Here is a 16915-nt window from a genome sequence, read left to right as displayed (position 1 = left end):
GCCCGGCCCCGCGGCAGCGACGCTTTAAGCCCCGGGAGGTGGAGGTGGAGCCGGGCCGCTGCCGGCCCTCCCCGCCCGGCTCACCCCGGCCCGGGGGGGCAGCCCCGCCGCCGCCGCTGCCCGGGCTGCCCGGCCCGGGGCTCCCCGCGCTCCCCCTCGGGCTGGGGCAGCGCCCCGGCCCGGCTCCGGTTCGGCTCCATCTCCATCTCCATCTCGCGGCGGCCCGGGGCGGCGCACGGCGCCGCCGCTTCGCCAAGTAAGGAGCGAGCGGCGCGGAGCCGTCCCGGCAGGCAGGGCTGGACGGGGAGCAGCGCTGCCTTTCACCAGGATCGGCGAAGCCCTCCGCTGCCCCTACTCGGACAACGTGCCAAAACGCCACTCCAAGAAACTGTAACGGAAAGCACAAAGCTCGGGACTTATTCTGAACGGGTGAAAACGGAGTTGTTTTTATTTGAACGTGTCGACAGGCGCAGAGACGCTGCCCTGGCACGGGCTCTCCTGCAGCGCAATGCAGGAGCGCAGCGTGCTGCCGGGGACGGCCGCCTGCCGCCAGCACCGCTCACGCTGGCCCCGAACTTTGTGAGCACAGGCCCCAGCCTGGGACGCCAGTCCAGCCCCGCACTGGGATGTCAGTTCGGCTGACAGGCTTTGTGGCACTAAGGCCAGTCCGCAGATCTCTTATAGCACTCAGGCCACAGGGAGGGAAAGGCCCGTTTTGCCTTTAGCTGCGACTCCTTTGCTGTTACCACACTGGCACGAAGGGCTCTGGGTGTGAGGAAAGCTGGAAATGCCTCACCAAGAGCTGTTGTCATGGGTCTTGCAGCATATTCCTGAGTCTTGCAGCATATTCCTTCCAACAAGAATGCTGTAAACACAGAGCGCAGCCAGTGCGGCTCAGCAGCGAAGATTATAGGATTCTACCTTCTTACTCCACCTTATTCCAGTGAGTCCTCAAAGAAGCTGAGCAGGGCTGGGATGAAGAAGAGCTGAGGGGAAAGGGGAGGGCTCTGCGGCACAGAGCCTCATCCAAACCTGGCTGAGATGTGTTCTGGGTGACGGCCGTGTGAGCGAGGCCCGGCCTGGCACTAGATGAGAGATGTCCCCTCCGTGGGGATGTTGAGGACAACCTCAGTATCCGGTGTACACCTGGGCAGAGAGAGGAGAGTTACGAGGGACAAGGCAAACTGCAGACCAGGAATAAACAGCCTGCTTCAGCTGGCTCACAGGAGCACAGTGGTGAGCAGGAGAAACGCTTGTGCAACCGGGGTGAGAGGTGGTGACTCTTCTCAGATGCTCTGTGTAGCCAACCCAGACCTCAGAGGCTTCCCACCCCCTATACGACAGCCCCATCGTTAGAGGCCAAGAGATGGATGGCAAGGGAGCCTGTGTTGTGTTGGTCTGTGTCACCCCTTCTTCGTGTCTCTGGACTCCAGGACATGCTTCCATCCAGTGGGGATGGACGAGATACCTTTTTTGTGAGACAGCAGGACAAAACACGCAGCTGGGGGAGCAACAAAACACAAAAGCCCTGTAAAACCAGATGAGGGTTCTTGATTAGCATGAACCAAAACCCAGACCCCAGCTCACCCCAGCACTGTTTTGCTTTACTTCTGGCTCACCCTTAATGGTCTACTCTGGCTGCTGACCAGGCTTCTTATGAAAGAAAAAATGCAAGCTGTTGCTCAGAGCCTGGGTCCTGCTCATGGCCGTTTCTTAGACCACGCTTGTGAGATACCCAAACGCTCTGTGGGGGAGGCCGGGTGCCTGTTGACCTTTCCAGAGAGGCAGAACCAGATGTAGCCCATGGGATTGTGAGGGAAATGGAATGAAATTGGCTGCCCCTCACTGTCAATCCCAAAAGACAAACAGGAGAGAAGCCGTGTCAGAGCAGCCTCAGAGGTTACATCAGCTTTCTCGCAAAGGGCAGACAAACATGGTACTCTGAGCTTGGTCAGAGATGTGATCATCAGTCTCTGGGTCAGTCCCAGATGAACTGTACTTCCAGAGTGTCCCCAGGGCAGGGCTTGAAGCTGCTAGGGAAATCCATCCCAGGTCATTTGAAGCAAACAGATTTTGAAAGAGGGGAAACTGAAATGCAGATATGAATGGATACGCAGGGGCTCAGAGCTCCTCCAGACTTCATACGCCCTGCCAGCAGCGTACAATGAACCCAAGGACAGCCAGCAAGAGTCCTCCACCACCATGCTCCCTTACACCCGGAGAGCCTTCTAGGCTGAACACAGCTTATGACTAACTTTGCTCTTTCAAGAAGCAAATTCAGTGTCTGGAACCAAAGAGTTAATTAGAAAACTGAGGGACTGGTGAAGCCGTTTGAAAAGTTGCAGGGAGGTCAGTGGGAAATGGTTGAGAGACGGTGGTGAGGGCTCTGGCACGGACTCCCGCCTGTCAGGGGCGGGTAAGCACCAAATGCCTGACTTGTGATGTTACAGAAACTTTCCACTTGGGCCTTCCTGCTATTTTTAACTCTTTTCCCAGCCACCCTCAGTAACTCCTGCTCCACCAGCTGTCGAGGCTAATTAATTCCCTTTTTATCATTCTTTTATCTGAAAAAATTAAGTTGCATTAATCCATCATGCAGTTGTTCAGCTCACCGCACAGTCTCCTGACACATTCCAGGCTTTCCTTCTGCTTCAGATCATGTCTCCACAGTTCTGCAGTCAAACTGGGCTTGCAATTAAAACCCAGGCCCTGGAGGGGCAGATCCAGCCTCTCTTATTGTCTCCACCACTGGTTTGCTGAGTGAGTTTGTGTCACCACAAAGGACTGTACTTTCATACTGTGCGAATAATCTGTGTGTTTGAAGTGCAAAGTAGCCGAGGGGCTAGCCTACACCTACATTGACAGCACAGGCTAAAAAGAAGTAACTTCATTAACTGACATCTCTGTACCCATGAGCTATTGGTACAGGCAGGCCATTGCTGTAAATAAATGTACAGGTGTGCATGCTGTTGTGCACACAACAGGTTTCAGACTACCCAAGGTTTAAACATATTTGACCAAATTTTGCTCACGTTTGTACCCCCGGACAGTCTGACAGCGCAGAAAGTCAAGGTACCTTAGCAGTTCTGAATCATCTGTACTTTGGGCAGTACCCCATTGCCATGGGACAACATGCAGCGTATGCCTTCAGTCTGCAGTTTTGCAGGACAGGCTCCCTGCCGTAGGTATGTTGGAAAATAATTTGTCACAGCTGGCTGTTGGTATGCTTTCAGCCTACAAACTTGGCCAGTCTCAGTCTGTCCCTGGAGACAAGAGCCTGATATTTCTGTGAAGGAGCTGGCAGGATCTTCTCCACATCGATACATAAATGAAGATTCGCCTTGTGCTTCATAATTCTTACATCCAGTATCAGCCCAGTGCACGTTGTTAAGCAGGAGTGGGGATCACCCACAACCTCCATTCTGGAAGTAATTAGCTACCAGTGAACTAGGGCTGGGAGAGAGCAGGGAGAAAGATAAAAAATTTTGCCTTTTTGCTGCCAACCAATGTCTCTGTCGCATTTTTTTTTACATATTAGGGAAATGGCTGCCCGTCTTGGTTCTTACAGAGTGCTAGTGGGATTTCAAATAACCAGGCAAAGTGTTTCCAGATGGGTAGGACCTGCCTTGACAGGGATGCTCCTACGAAGCCCAGCCCCTCCCCTCAGTTTTGTTTCTCAACCATGAAGTACAAAGAATGATACAGTAAGAGTTACTGTAGTCACACAAGCCTTGCGAAGCTCTGCTGTTCCTGCCTGTTCCCTGCTGCAGTCCCCAATTCTCCCCACTTACAGGCCGGACAAAGCAAAGCACAGAAGAGAGAGATGATGTGACCAAGGCTGACAGCACCTCAGTCTCAGAGTTCTGGCAGTTAGTTGTTATTAGGCAAAGACCACCAGACCCTGCAGCTGTCTTCCCAAGCCAAACCCAGCATAAGCTGCGAGTTTCTATTCTGGGCTGGGTATAGGTTTAACTGTCACACCTGTGGAAATGGTTGGGATGAGGTTATTAGTACTCAATACTAAAGACTGTGAAGTGGAAAATGCCCAGTGCAACCAAAGGTCACAAAAAAAGGCCTGCCCACTGACCAGCATTACTTCTCAGGGAGCATGTTGGCTTACTTGGGTCTGCGGAGAAGAACATCAGCAAAGATGAGCTCTCTTGGGTCTCCCGCACTCTGTTGAAGTGTCTGGATGCTTCTTTTCAGCTCACTGATCTCCTCTGCCAGGTCTTTAATAATCTGAATGAATTACATGTTGAAAAGTTCTTTATTTTGCAATAGAAGCAGGACTTAACATTTTAGAGATTTACAAACAGCAGAGCTAGAAAACATCCCTCATGCAACAAAATCCCTAACAGGTTTCCTGAAATACCTGCTGTGCTGCTCACCCTCAGGTCTTAACAGACCACTGATTCCAGCGGTAACGGAAGGCAACGTGCCCCATTCTGGCAGGCAAAATCCTCACCAAGCAAGGCCACGGCTGAGGGGGGCTGGCTCTGCTGAACTGTGCCAGTTCTTCCCTAAATCACTCACCTCCCTTTGCCCCTGTACTTCACATTGCAGAATGTGATTGTTCATAACCATCTGCTTCAGGCCATCCTGATGCAGTAACATCTCCTGTATGGGTGAAGAGAAGGAAACCGGCTGAAGAAACTTCACAATAACTGCCAGCATGAAACCACTGTTAGGTGCCAGTGTTGGCCGTATCTAGTCAAACAGATGTGTTACTCTTCAAGAAAATAATTTCTGCTTAGGTTCCAGCACCAGAAAGAGACTGTAACAGAGATCACATTACACTGTTCATGGAACAAGACTGAAATCCAATTCACTTTCCCAAGAAAGGCTTATCAATACTGCGTGGGTTACTCATATTGCTTGCGCTCACAAATCCACCCGTAAAAGGGGACAGCAGTCCTTCTGCACCAGAGCAGGCTGTAGAAGAAGTCAGTAACTAATATTTGCGTAGTGCTGTGAATCTCTTAGCACAGGAGAAGTGCTAGGTATATCATGCAAGAGAAACTGTACAAAAGGAGTTTGTTCTATTTTGTGAAGAAGGACAACAGTCCCTGCTCTGCAGTGCTGCACACAGTTTAATTTTCTCAAGAATTTATTACAAACGTGTGCGCGCTGGCTGAGTGGTGTCACAGCTGAGCAGCAAGCAGCTACCTAAAGAATGTAAGAAAACAGGGACCATAAAAGCAGAGTGAATGTTGGGTCACAGTGCACTTGCCACCACATGGCAAACTCTCAGGTGTGAGTCTGAGAATATTTCAACGTATCAGACTACAGTAGCAACTCGGAAGTGCTTCCCTTTTACCCTGCTAGCTTGACAAACAGCTCCAGGCACCAGCCGGACAGGAAGGGAGCAGCAATGCTCTCTTATTCTTTGTGTGCTGTCTGCACTGTTCTGTTGCTAATGGGCAAAGTCTAGAATCCCCTGCCTTGTCTGACAGCTCCCAGAAACTGATCCCTCTTGCTGAGAAAGCAAATGGACTCCACCAACCTCCATGACTCTCTCCAATAGCTCCTCCTGTTCCACCCGCAGCTTTGCTTCCAGTTCCTCCAGGAGGGCTTTCCCCAGTGCTTCTGTCTCATCTATCTCGTACTGAGAGTGGCAGCAGAAGGTGCATAAAAACAACAGAAGCATTAAGCGAGTGAAATACTGCATCCCTTCCACCCCTGCCCTTTCCTTCTTCCCTTGTAACGCTGAAGGGAAGGTGAGATTTCAGCACCTGCTGTTGCTCCTTCAGGCTCTGGATCTTGCGCAGCAGAAAGGCTATCTGGACAGCTTTTGCTGGATACTCTCTGTCCATGTAGGTCTGCAGCATGTGAAGCTCGTCCTGGAGAACCTGTACCTTTGAAGTGGCTTTATCCAGCTGCTGCTGTAGTTCTGATTAAAAGTCAAAGCAGAACATCTCAACCATGGGGTTCCAGAGCTTCACTTCTTCGTGGAGCTAAGGAGTCTTCCCTGTTTTTGCCGAGTCTTTCTCTCTACAGGGATTACGTACCACACGGGAACTGGGAACAGCCACCCCGAGTCAGACTACTTTGACCAGATCATGCCCCCACAGAGATCCAGTCATGCAAACAGCTGCCAAGGAGCTGATCCTTCCTACCCCTTTCAGTATGGGCTGACAGATGTCACAGGGCTCTATCCTTCCCTAGTCATTGCTGACAGGAAGATCGTGCCCATAGAGTATATGGCATTATTTTTCAGAAATTGAATTGTTTGACATTTATCACACCAACGCAGTGTTTTTTTGTCTATCAAGATGGAAAGTAAAGGTAACAGGGTTATATAGACTGTTTCATACTAGCGTGAGCAACTTACTTTCCAGATTCTTTTCCATTTTTTCTTCCATTTCTCGGAATTCTGCTCTTGCTGTATCCAGCCGGCTCTGAGTGAAGTTCTGCATCGCTGCCTTGACCTTCTGCACAGAGAGAAATCCAGTCACTGATCGCTCCACGGAGCTCCAAAACGTCCCCCGGAGCATCCCTAATGCTCCTCTCACAGGAGCATGGGAGCTGCTTTGGGAGTGGCTTGGTGCTTCAAGGAGCCGGCTGAAGCCAAGCGGGATGTGTTTGGGCTGTTACGAGGGGGAGATCTGTTGCTTGGAACAGTTATCCCTCGGGATGCTCTTGTGGCTTTAAAACATGGTTCAGCAACAGCACCTCACAGAATCCTGGGGCATCAGGCAGCTCCCCCCAGCACTGGGGATGTTTGAGTCACACTGTGCAGTGCAATTGGCCATGCAGTGCTTGACCCTCCGCGGGTACAAACAGGAGTAATGGCAACAGTTTTACACTCTACTGAATTGGATCTATTGGCCAACCCGAAAGCCTCACCCCAAATGCTTCATATTGCTGCAGCAGGTCTCTGGCTTGCTTGGCAGTGTGGTCATCAGTGTGCTGAATGTCCTCAACCAACCTGCGGTTGGTCTCTGCCAGGTAGGCACTGTGCTGCTTCAGCTCCTCTATGAAATTTATCTTCAACTTGGTCAGATGCTAGAGGAATTTGTAGATTAAAGGGTTGCAGATTCCATCAGTCTCACCTGCCCTGAGTTTTCTGACCTTTGTCTGCCATTCCCAAGACATTTCTGCCCATGGTAACAGCACCAACAAGGCCCTGACCATCCTGGCATCACATACCACACAACGAATCTCAGCCTTATTGCCAAGGCACACTGATTTCCCCCATACAGCACACCCTGGACTCACTACCTTCAACCTGCAGCTCCTCAATCTGGGATCTGACTTTGCATCTCTCTGCCCCTCGGGTGCTCCCTGCATGCACAGAGGCAGTGTGATGTGTGATGCGCATCGAGTGCATCTGTTCTTATAGAGTCAGTGAGTTGTACAGCTGGAAGGAAGGAATACTCACAGGTGCACTCACCCCCCCAAAGGCAGGAGCAATCAAAATTCAGACCAGCCCCTATAAATGGTTTCCTAACTTGTTCTTAAAGCCTTCCAGCCAAAAGGATCCACAGTATCTTTCAGTGTTTCACCAGCTTGATAGTTAGAATCCGTAATCTTTCCTGTGCAATCCTGGCCAGTTTCTTTCTGTTCTTTCCCAAAAACATGCAGAACAACTGATCATTGTCTCTTTTATAACCATCTTTTCCTTCTGAAAGGCTGTGGTCATGTCCTCTCCCTCAACCTTCTCTTTGCTAGACTAAGCAAACCCGATTTTGACAACCTTTTCTAACAGGTCACATTTCCTAAATCTCACCACTCCTGTTGCTACAGTCTGGACTCTCGGTTTCTCTTCATTTTTCTTAAAAGACAATACCAAGTTTAGATTTCACCAGCATTAAACAGAACAGCATAATTACCTCCAATATATTAATAAATAAACAAGTGTCATTCTGCAAGAGTGAATCAGACCGCTAGAACTCCCTCTGTAAAGACAGCCTGAGTAACTGTACGGATTTGCTACCTACATCAGAGCACATTTGTTTCACATACCTTGATAGTTTTGACATCTTCCAAATTTTTAGTTAATTCAGTCTCCTTCAGTGACAATTTCCTCTGAGTAAAACTTCCATATTTCTCTTGGGAAGATAATGTCTTCGAAGGCAAGGGTGGATTTTTATTCAACATCAATGTAACTGGTGAAACCAAAAAGCCCTGTGCTTATTACACAGTCCAGTTTCAATGCCTACGCTACTCTCTCCTGTCCCTCATATGTAGATGAGGGAAATATAAAGAATCACTGTGAGGCTTAATTCATACTTTCTACACCCCCAGCAAAAGCAGCTTGCATTTACAGCACAGGACCTACGTCTACAAAGCATTCCCTGGTCTTCCCAAGCTCTCCCTCTTTATTCTCAGCATTTCCCCTTGGGCAGTTTCTTGTGGCTTTTGCTGAATGTCTCCCAGCAGAAAGCACTGGGTGAATGCAAAAGCAGCACCAGTGGTTAGTGACACCAGGGTCATGTATAAGCGGATGTCTGCCAACCTGGCTTGCTTTTCTTCCCTTTCTTCTTCTTGCCCTCGTTTGTGATGGGTGGCAAAGTCAACTTGGGGGCTGAAGATTTCTTCTCCTTTGCTTCTATCCTCTGCCATGTGCTGTAATCCTAAACTCAACATAACCGTAGCACAGACAAGATATTACTGTCAGGGAATCAGAGGATCATAGGATCAGGTTTGTGAGCAGAGACCTCTGTGACTTAACCCACACTTGTAACTCCTCTGTATAGTTCCCCTTGGGCTTCCCGGTGTCCCTTTGGGCTTTTTACCAATAGCAAGTCTACCACAGCGCCATCAACCCCACTGTAACAATAGACTTACTATTTTCTTAAAGTCTTCCACGACAATTGGGACCAAGTCCCTTGCATCCATCTCTGTGCAGGCTCTGGAAGGAAAGAGGATGTCACCAGCAAGGAGGCTGAGCCCCAGGAGCTCAGCCCGTCCCCCTGGATAAGCTTATACAGGTCCACAGTGAGCAGAGGGGCAGAGACTCCACCGGGCTGTGGTACCTGTAGTGCCCTCCCCATCTTCACCTCCCTCCCCTGCCCCAAGGGAAGCCCCCCCCCACTCATCTTCCTTGCCCCGTGGGGAGTGCCAATCCCCTACGGGGAACCCCCCCCATCCTCCCTGCCCCATGGGGCGCTGGGCAGCCCCCTCTGTGAATCCCCTATGGGGAACCCCCCCACACTCATCCTCTCTGCCCCGTGCGTAGGCCCCTGCCCATCCTCCCTCCTCAGTGGGAAGGCTCCCTGCTGAACCTCCCTGCCCCATGGGAAGCCCCCTTGCCTATCCTCCCCGCCCCATGGGCAGCCCCCTTGCCTATCCTCCCTGCCTCATGGGCAGCCCCCTTGCCTATCCTCCCCGCCCCATGGGCAGCCCCCCTTGCCTATCCTCCCCGCCCCATGGGCAGCCCCCCTGCCTATCCTCCCCGCCCCATGGGCAGCCCCCCTGCCTATCCTCCCCGCCCCATGGGAAGCCCCCTTGCCTATCCTCCCCGCCCCATGGGCAGCCCCCTTGCCTATCCTCTCTGCCCCATGGGCAGCCCCCCTTGCCTATCCCCTCTGCCCCATGGGCAGCCCCCTTGCCTATCCTCCCCGCCCCATGGGCAGCCCCCCTTGCCTATCCTCCCCGCCCCATGGGCAGCCCCCTTGCCTATCCTCCCCGCCCCATGGGCAGCCCCCTTGCCTATCCTCCCCGCCCCATGGGCAGCCCCCCTTGCCTATCCTCCCTGCCCCATGGGCAGCCCCCATGCCGTTGCCCCCGAGGAGCCCTCCTGCCCCATGAGGAACCTCCCTACCCATCCCCTACGGGCAGCCCCCCTGCTTGTCCCCTAGGCGGAGCCCCCCGCCCGGGCCCCAGCCCCGTGAGGAGCCCCCTGCCCAGCCCCCTGCCCCACGGGGAGCCCCCTCCCCCCCGGTGCCGCTCCCCGGTTACCCCGAGCGGCCCCGGCCCGGCGGCCCCGGGCGCCCCCTGCGGGTGGCGCTGCCGCGGCGCGTCCGCCTCTCCCGGCAGCGGGGCGGCGGGCGGTCTCCAGGGCGACGGGAGGCGGGTACGGGGGCCGGGCGGGGCCAGTGCGGCCGGGCGGGGCCGGGCGCCGCTGCGCCCCCTGCTGGCTGGGGCCCGGCGCTGCGGGGGGCGGCGGCGGCTGCGCAGGGACGGGATAGATGCGATGGATGGGAGGGGATGGGATGGGATGGGATGGGATGGGATAGATGCAAGGGATGGGAGGGAATGGCACAGATGCAGTGGAAGGGATGGGAGGGGATAGGATGGGATGAAGTGCATGGGACGGGGCGGGGTGGGATGGGATGGGATGAAGTACATGGGATGGGGTGGGATGGGATGGGAGAGGATGGGAGGAAGTGCATAGGACAGGATGGCGTGGGATGGGATGGGATGGGATGAAGTGCAGGGGATGGGAAGGGGTGGGATGGGATGGGATGGGATGAAGTACATGGGATGGGGTGGGATGGGACAGATGCAATGGATGTGATGGAATGGGATGGGATGAAGTTCATGGGATGGGATGGGGCAGGATGGGACAGTTGCAGTGGATGGGATGAGATGGGATGGCATGGGACGGGATGGCACGAAGTACATAGAATCAGATGGGATAGATGCAATGGACGTGATGGGATGGGATGGGGTGGGATAGGATGGGATGGGACGGGATGAAGTAAATGGGGTAGGATGGGACAGATGCAGTGGATGGGATGGGATGGGATGGGATGGGATGGGAGGCCCCATCCCTGCCATGCCGCTGGTCCCACCAGCCGAGCCGGGCCACAGCTCTGCTCAGTGGCTCTCGCTGCCTCCCGGGAGCAGGGCGAGAGGGAAGAGGGGCCGCAGCTCGAGCGCACCTTGCTCGGGGTGCCCCGGCCTGGTGGGTCCGGGTGCGCACCGCTGCCTGGGGCGGCCGGGACGGAGCCCAGGCAGGTCCGAGGGAGGCCCTTGGGGGCAGCCCTGGCCCCCGTCTAGCTGCGGAGACGGCCCGGTCCCCGGGCACCTCCCAAAGCACCCAGCAAAGCTGCGTGGCCCGGGGGAGGGGGGGCTCCGGGCGCTGCTCGGGACCCGCCGGCGCCTCCCCGCGCCCCTCGGGGACCCTCGCGAGGAGCCGGCTGCTCCGCGGCCCCCGAAGGCGCCTCCCGGGGGGGGGGCAACGGCGGCTCCGGGACCCCGGCGGGGGGGGCGAGCAGGGCCCCGCCGCCTCGCTCCCGCCTCGCCCGGCTCCTGTTGCCACGGCAACTGGCGGGCTCGGGCGGGCCCCGCCTCTCGCGGGCAGCCAATGGGCGCGGGCCCCGCGGCGGGGGCGCGGCGGCAGCCAATGGGGAGCGCGGGCGGGCGGGCAGGCCGCGGTCACCGCGGCAACAGGGCGCGGCGGCGCGCGCGGCCCCGCGGCGGGCGATTAGAGCGGCCGCAGCTGGCGGCCGCCGCGCCGGGCCCGGCTGTCGCTGTCGCTGTCGCCACCGCCCGGGCCGCCATTGGGCGCCGCGGCGGGGGCAGCCCCTGTCTCCGGGTGGCCCCCCGCTCTCTACCCTGCGACCCCGTTAACCCTTCGCAGCACCGGCGGGCGCTGTCGCCAGGCGGGGCCCGGGCAGGCCGTGAAGGGACCGGGGCCTCGCCGGGAGGCCGCGCCGGGACCCGGCTGCTGCTCCAACCAGGCCCCGTCACCGCCGCTGGTGTCCCCGTCTCTGCCCTGTCCCCCGCGCCAGCCCCGGCCCGTCCGACATCCCTCCCGCGGGCGCTCGCTGTTCTGCCCGGCATGAAATACCTAACGCCCCAAATTGCTAAAGTGACCCTTTTTTTTTTTAACCATCGCCAGCCCCGGGATTCTGGGAAATCAGTTGTACATGTCAGGAAACAACTGTCAGTCTGCGGCACAGGTTCCCGCGGACCTTCAGCTCGTTAGGGGACTCTCGTTACCCTCCTCCCGGCTCCCTCCCTGGGTTTCCTTTCGCCGGTGTGGGTGCCAAGCGTTGCGCGATTGGATTCGGTCCGATCTAGACGAACGCCGGGGGCCTGGAGGGAGAGCCGGGGCGAGGGGGAACCGGCCATCCCCAGGCAGCACCGGGTCTGCCGGCGCCTGTTTCCGATTGTGCCCCACGCCAGGCAGCGCGGGGCGGCCTCGTCCCTGTCCCCGTCCCTGTCCCCGCGCGTCGGGGCAGCATCCTGCTTTCCGGGGGCAGGCGTGATGCCCGGGCCCGGAGCCAGCCTGCGCGGAGGCTCTCCGTCCCCCACGCGGCTCTCGGGTGAGCTCATGAAAAATTAAATGCTCTCGGCCCGTTTGTCACGTCTCTGTCTGAGACCTGTTCACCCACCGTGGTGGCAGACACCTGCTCCCGCCGCGGCCCGGCCGGCTACCTCCCGCATGGCACGGGGGCAGTGGAGCCGGGCCCGGGAGCAGCTCCAGGGGGATGTGCTCCAGGGTCTGGGAGCGGCTCCAGGGGGATGTGCTCTGGGGTGATGTGCTCTGGGATGCTGGATGGCTCTGATGCGATGCGATCCACGGTGTGAGATGGCTCCAGGGTGATGTTCTCCAGGGTCCAGGATGGCTCTGAAGCGATGTGCTACTACAAGGTGTGGGATGGCTCCAGGGCAACGTGCTCCGGGGTCCAGGACAATTCCTGGGTGATGTGCTCCGGGGTCAGGGATGGCTCTGGGGTGATGCGCTCCAGGGGGATGTGCTCCGGGGTCCAGGATGGCTCTGGGGTGATGTGCTCCAGGGGGATGTGCTCCGGGGTCAGGGATGGCTCTGGGGTGATGCGCTCCAGGGGGATGTGCTCCGGGGTCCAGGATGGCTCTGGGGTGATGTGCTCCAGGGGGATGTGCTCCGGGGTCCGGGATGGCTCTGGGGTGATGCGCTCCAGGGGGATGTGCTCCGGGGTCCGGGATGGCTCTGGGGTGATGTGCTCCAGGGGGATGTGCTCTGGGGTCCGGGATGGCTCTGGGGTGATGTGCTCCAGGGGGATGTGCTCCGGAGTCCGGGATGGCTCTGGGGTGATGCGCTCCAGGGGGATGTGCTCCGGGGTCCGGGATGGCTCTGGGGTGATGTGCTCCAGGGGGATGTGCTCCGGGGTCAGGGATGGCTCTGGGGTGATGTGCTCCAGGGGGATGTGCTCCGGGGTCAGGGATGGCTCTGGGGTGATGCGCTCCAGGGGGATGTGCTCCGGGGTCAGGGATGGCTCTGGGGTGATGCGCTCCAGGGGGATGTGCTCCGGGGTCCAGGATGGCTCTGGGGTGATGCGCTCCAGGGGGATGTGCTCCGGGGTCAGGGATGGCTCTGGGGTGATGCGCTCCAGGGGGATGTGCTCCGGGGTCCAGGATGGCTCTGGGGTGATGCGCTCCAGGGGGATGTGCTCCGGGGTCAGGGATGGCTCTGGGGTGATGCGCTCCAGGGGGATGTGCTCCGGGGTCAGGGGTGGCTCCAAGGCGACATGCTCTGGGCTTCTTCGGCCCCACGGCAGTGCTGAGGGTTGGAGCATGGCCCAGGAGGCCCTTAGCCGTCCCCAGCCCCCTGGGGCAGCACCGCCTTGGCCTCAGGCTCCCCTCCTGCCGCTGGTACCTGCATCGGCAGGACCCTGAACTCCCCGGGTACCGGGGTGCCTGGGAGGGTACCGGTGGGACCGAGAGGTACCGGGCTGTTCAGGTGGGGATACTGGGATGCCCAAGTGGAGGTACCACGAGTTACCCCAGCTGGGGGCACCGGGAGTTACGGGAGGTAGCGGTGCATCCAGATGGAGGCACCGGGAGTTACCGGGGGTACCGGGGTGCCTAGCTGGAGCTACTGAGACGGAGGTGCCGGCGGGGCCGGGGGCGCGGGACGGGGCCGGGGGCGCGGGCGCGGGCACGGCGCGTGCCGCCGCGCCATTCTCTCCAGCAACCCCTCTGGGGCGGGCGCCCATTGGCGGAGCCGAACCTTCCCCCGCCCCCCCTCACCGGGGCGGCGGCCAATGGGGAGCGCGAGGGGGCGGCGCCTCCCATTGACAGAACCGGCGCGGCGGTGTTTACCCGCGGCCGCGCGGGGGCGGGGCGGCGGCGGCGGCGGCGGCGGCAGCGACGGCGGCGGCGGCGGCGGCGCCGCTGCTATAAGAGCGGGGCAGCGGGGCGGCGCGGGGCGTGCGGCCGCCGGGTGCACCGCACCGCACCGCACCGCACCGCACCGCACCGCACCGCACCATACCATCCCCTCCCCTCCCCTCCCCGGAGCATCCCCTCCCCGGAGCATCCTTGCTGCGGAGCATCCCCGCCGCGGAGCATCGCGCAGCGCCCGCCCCGGCGGAGCCGCCCCCGCCGCCGTCCGCTCCGCACAATGGGGGCGTAGCAGCGGGCCGGGCGGCAGCATGGTGCAGCGAGGCATGCGGGGCCGTGGCGGCGGCGGCAGCGAGGGGCGGCGGGAGCCCGGCGCCCCGCTGCCCGCCCGCGAGCCCGCCGGCCCGGCCGAGCCCGCCTGGTGCAAGACGCCCAGCGGGCACATCAAGCGACCCATGAACGCCTTCATGGTGTGGTCGCAGCACGAGCGCCGCAAGATCATGGACCAGTGGCCCGACATGCACAACGCCGAGATCTCCAAGCGCCTGGGCCGCCGCTGGCAGCTGCTCCACGACTCCGAGAAGATCCCCTTCGTCAAGGAGGCCGAGCGCCTGCGCCTCAAGCACATGGCCGACTACCCCGACTACAAGTACCGGCCCCGGAAAAAGGGCAAGGGGGGTCCCGGCGCGCCCCGGCCCCGGCTCCCGGTGAAGATCAAGCCCTCCGTGCCGGCCGGCCGCAGGCAGCCCGCCAAGGCGGCCGGTGTCCCCGCGGCGGGCGCGCGGGAGGCGCCGGACGAGGACTGCGCCGTGGCGGCCGGCCGGTCCCCGGCGCCCCGGCCGGCCGAGCCCCCCGCGCCGCCCAGCCCCGCCGCCGCCGCCTTCCCCGAGCCCGCCGAGAGCGCGTCGCCCTCTCCCGCTGCCGCCGCCGCCACCTCGCCCCCTCCCTCCTCCTCCTCCTCCTCCGACGAGGAGCTGGAGGAAGAGGTGCCGGGCGGCGTGGCAGCGGCGGCCGGTGCCGCCGGCGGGGCCCTGGACTGGTCCGTCTTCGACAAGGACCTGGACCTCTTCCCGCTGGGCGGCACCTCGCACTTCGAGTTCCCGGACTATTGCACGCCCGAGGTGACGGAGATGATCGCGGGCGACTGGCTCATGTCCAGCATCTCTGACTTGGTCTTTACGTACTGAGTCCCGCGCTCTGCAGGTAACGCCTTTTTTTTTTTTAACCCCAACAATCAGGTCTTATTGAGAGAAAACAAAAAAAAACAAACAAAAAAAGAAAACCAGCTGTTTACATGCCGGAATCAGGTATTTTGCCTTGAAGCTGCCGGAAGGCAGAGCGCCCGGCTCGCCCCATCCCCCTCGGCACACACCCGCCGCGCCGGCCGGCCGTCCGTCCGGCCTCGCCGCCGCCACCGTCCGGCCCCGGGCGAGCGGGTCCCCGGTGCAACGCGCCCGCTCGCCGCCCCTTCCCCCTGCGCTGCCGCGCGGCGCCTGCCCTCCACGTCTGCTCCGGACGCTCCCCTTCCCCTCTCCCCCCTGCCCCATTTGCGTTGTTGCCCCCGCTCCCCGGCTGGCAGGACGCGGCCCCCGTCCCCGGGCTCTCCGTGCCCCGTCCCACCCCCCCCCAGCCGCCCCCCGCACCTCTGGGAAAAGCCAACCGCTTTTTTGCTTTTTTTTTTTTTTTGCCCGTTTTTGCAAGGCCGGCGTCAACGGTGCTGTGAGCAGCCCTCGGGGCGAGATCCCCGGCGGGACGCGCCGGGCGCCCCTTCTCGGCCTCCGCGCCGGCCCGGCTCCCGCCCGGCGTTTCGGGGCCGCGCGCCCCGCAGCTCGCTTTGGGGAAGAGCGAGGCTGCGCGCACGTGGTTTGCACGTGCAGCCGAGCGCCTGCGCTCTTCCTCCGTCCGGCGGCAGCGCCGGGAGCCCGGGGCCGGCCGAACGCCCTCCCGGCACCGGCGCGGGGCTGCCCGCGGCAGAGCCGCCCTAGCCCACCGCCCGCGCGGGGCCGAGCGCGGCCGGGGCGGCCGGGGCGCGGGCGGCGCTCCGACGCCGGTCCCGCCGCGGGGACGCTGCCGGTGCCGCGGACGCCGGCTCGGCCGCGGAGCGAGGCCCGCGAGCCGCCTCGTGTCCGGCGCCTCCAGCTGGGTTTTATCCTTTGCTTTTCCTAACGGCTCCTTCCCTAACGCCTCGTGCCGGGCTCCGGCCCCGGCGCCAGGGACCCCGCGGGGTCCAGCCCCCCCCCCCGCCCCGGGGCTCTGCCTCCCGTTTCGGGGCAGCCGGCCCCGGCAGGGCGCCCGCCGCTCCCGCGGGGTGCAGCCTCCGCGGCGGGGGCACCGCGGGGTGGGAGCAGCCGCCGGCGCCGGGCTCCCCGTCCCCTTGCCGAGGATGCAGCTCCCGGGCGGCCTCGGCGCCTCCCTGGAGGGAGACAGTCGTCAGCGTCGTCCGCGTGTCGCGGTGTAGCGCTCGCTGGGCGTGTGTGCGTCCGGCGTCGCGCTGAAGGCGGTGCGCCGGTGCGGGGCCGGGCGGGCATCCCGCCCCGGCACAAGCGTTCCCGAGGAGCCCCATCCCCGTCCCCTGTGTCCTCGGCCCTCGCCAGCCGCCCGGCCCCCCCGTGCGCAGACCCGGCGGGGGCTTTCCACCCCCCCGGAGCCGGCTGCCCGGCGGCACCGCTCGGGGGCTCGCTGCCACCCGCATCTCATCTAGCACCTAGGTGCCTTCCCGGGGCGCGCGGCCCCCCCGCGCCGCCTGCCGGCGTGCGTCCGCCCCGCCGGCAGCAAAGGGGTGCCCGGTGCCCGGCCGGGCCCAGGGCGGCCCCGAAGTCCCCGGGTACCGCCAGAGGCCTGAGGCCACGGTGAGGGTCTCCCGCTGCTGGAGCCGTATGATGTGCTTGGCTGGAGCCGCGTCCCCCGGCACGCCGGG

At 60.7% G+C, this 16915-nt stretch overlaps 2 protein-coding genes across 4 annotated transcripts; one reads left to right on the top strand and one right to left on the bottom strand.

The window, feature by feature from the left end:
* Positions 1-421: 421 nt before the first annotated feature.
* On the bottom strand, positions 422-11943 carry C18H20orf96 (chromosome 18 C20orf96 homolog). Of its 3 annotated transcripts, none has more exons than XM_068912811.1 (11): positions 11893-11943; positions 8791-8854; positions 8459-8576; positions 7966-8108; positions 6847-7005; positions 6332-6431; positions 5733-5890; positions 5504-5605; positions 4534-4617; positions 4121-4239; positions 422-1146 (listed from the first exon to the last, which is right to left on the bottom strand). In XM_068912811.1, the coding sequence occupies exons 2-11, from the start codon at positions 8839-8841 to the stop codon at positions 1086-1088; spliced, it is 1095 nt and encodes a 364-aa protein (XP_068768912.1). In that variant the 5' UTR covers positions 8842-8854; positions 11893-11943; the 3' UTR covers positions 422-1085. The 3 variants fall into 3 exon arrangements, with proteins under 3 accessions (XP_068768912.1, XP_068768911.1, XP_009679285.1); XM_068912810.1 differs by lacking the exon at positions 11893-11943 and adding an exon at positions 9904-9941; XM_009680990.2 differs by lacking the exons at positions 8459-8576; positions 11893-11943 and having other exon boundaries at positions 8791-8918.
* A 2224-nt stretch (positions 11944-14167) lies between these two features.
* SOX12 (SRY-box transcription factor 12) lies at positions 14168-15579 on the top strand. Its single transcript, XM_068912421.1, has one exon. The coding sequence runs from the start codon at positions 14310-14312 to the stop codon at positions 15183-15185; it is 876 nt and encodes a 291-aa protein (XP_068768522.1). The 5' UTR covers positions 14168-14309; the 3' UTR covers positions 15186-15579.
* The last annotated feature ends 1336 nt before the right edge of the window (positions 15580-16915 follow it).

The sequence above is a fragment of the Struthio camelus genome, chromosome 18 (assembly GCF_040807025.1).
Source record: "Struthio camelus isolate bStrCam1 chromosome 18, bStrCam1.hap1, whole genome shotgun sequence".
Classification (NCBI taxonomy): Eukaryota; Metazoa; Chordata; class Aves; order Struthioniformes; family Struthionidae; genus Struthio; species Struthio camelus.
The sequence above is the reverse complement of the archived record's forward strand: the minus strand, read 5'-3'. Positions and strand labels throughout refer to the sequence as shown.

Bases quoted from the DNA above. Each gene is read 5' to 3' on its own strand.
- SOX12 (XM_068912421.1), top strand. From the start codon at position 14,310: ATGGTGCAGCGAGGCATGCGGGGCCGTGGCGGCGGCGGCAGCGAGGGG.
- C18H20orf96 (XM_068912811.1), bottom strand. From the start codon at position 8,841: ATGGATGCAAGGGACTTGGTCCCAATTGTCGTGGAAGACTTTAAGAAA. The intron at 6,432-6,846 runs GTGAGGCTTTCG...CTCTCTGTGCAG, and splicing joins AGCAATATGAAGCATTTGGG to AAGGTCAAGGCAGCGATGCA. The intron at 1,147-4,120 runs GTAAGCCAACAT...CTCTCTGCCCAG, and splicing joins GTTCTTCTCCGCAGACCCAA to GTGTACACCGGATACTGAGG.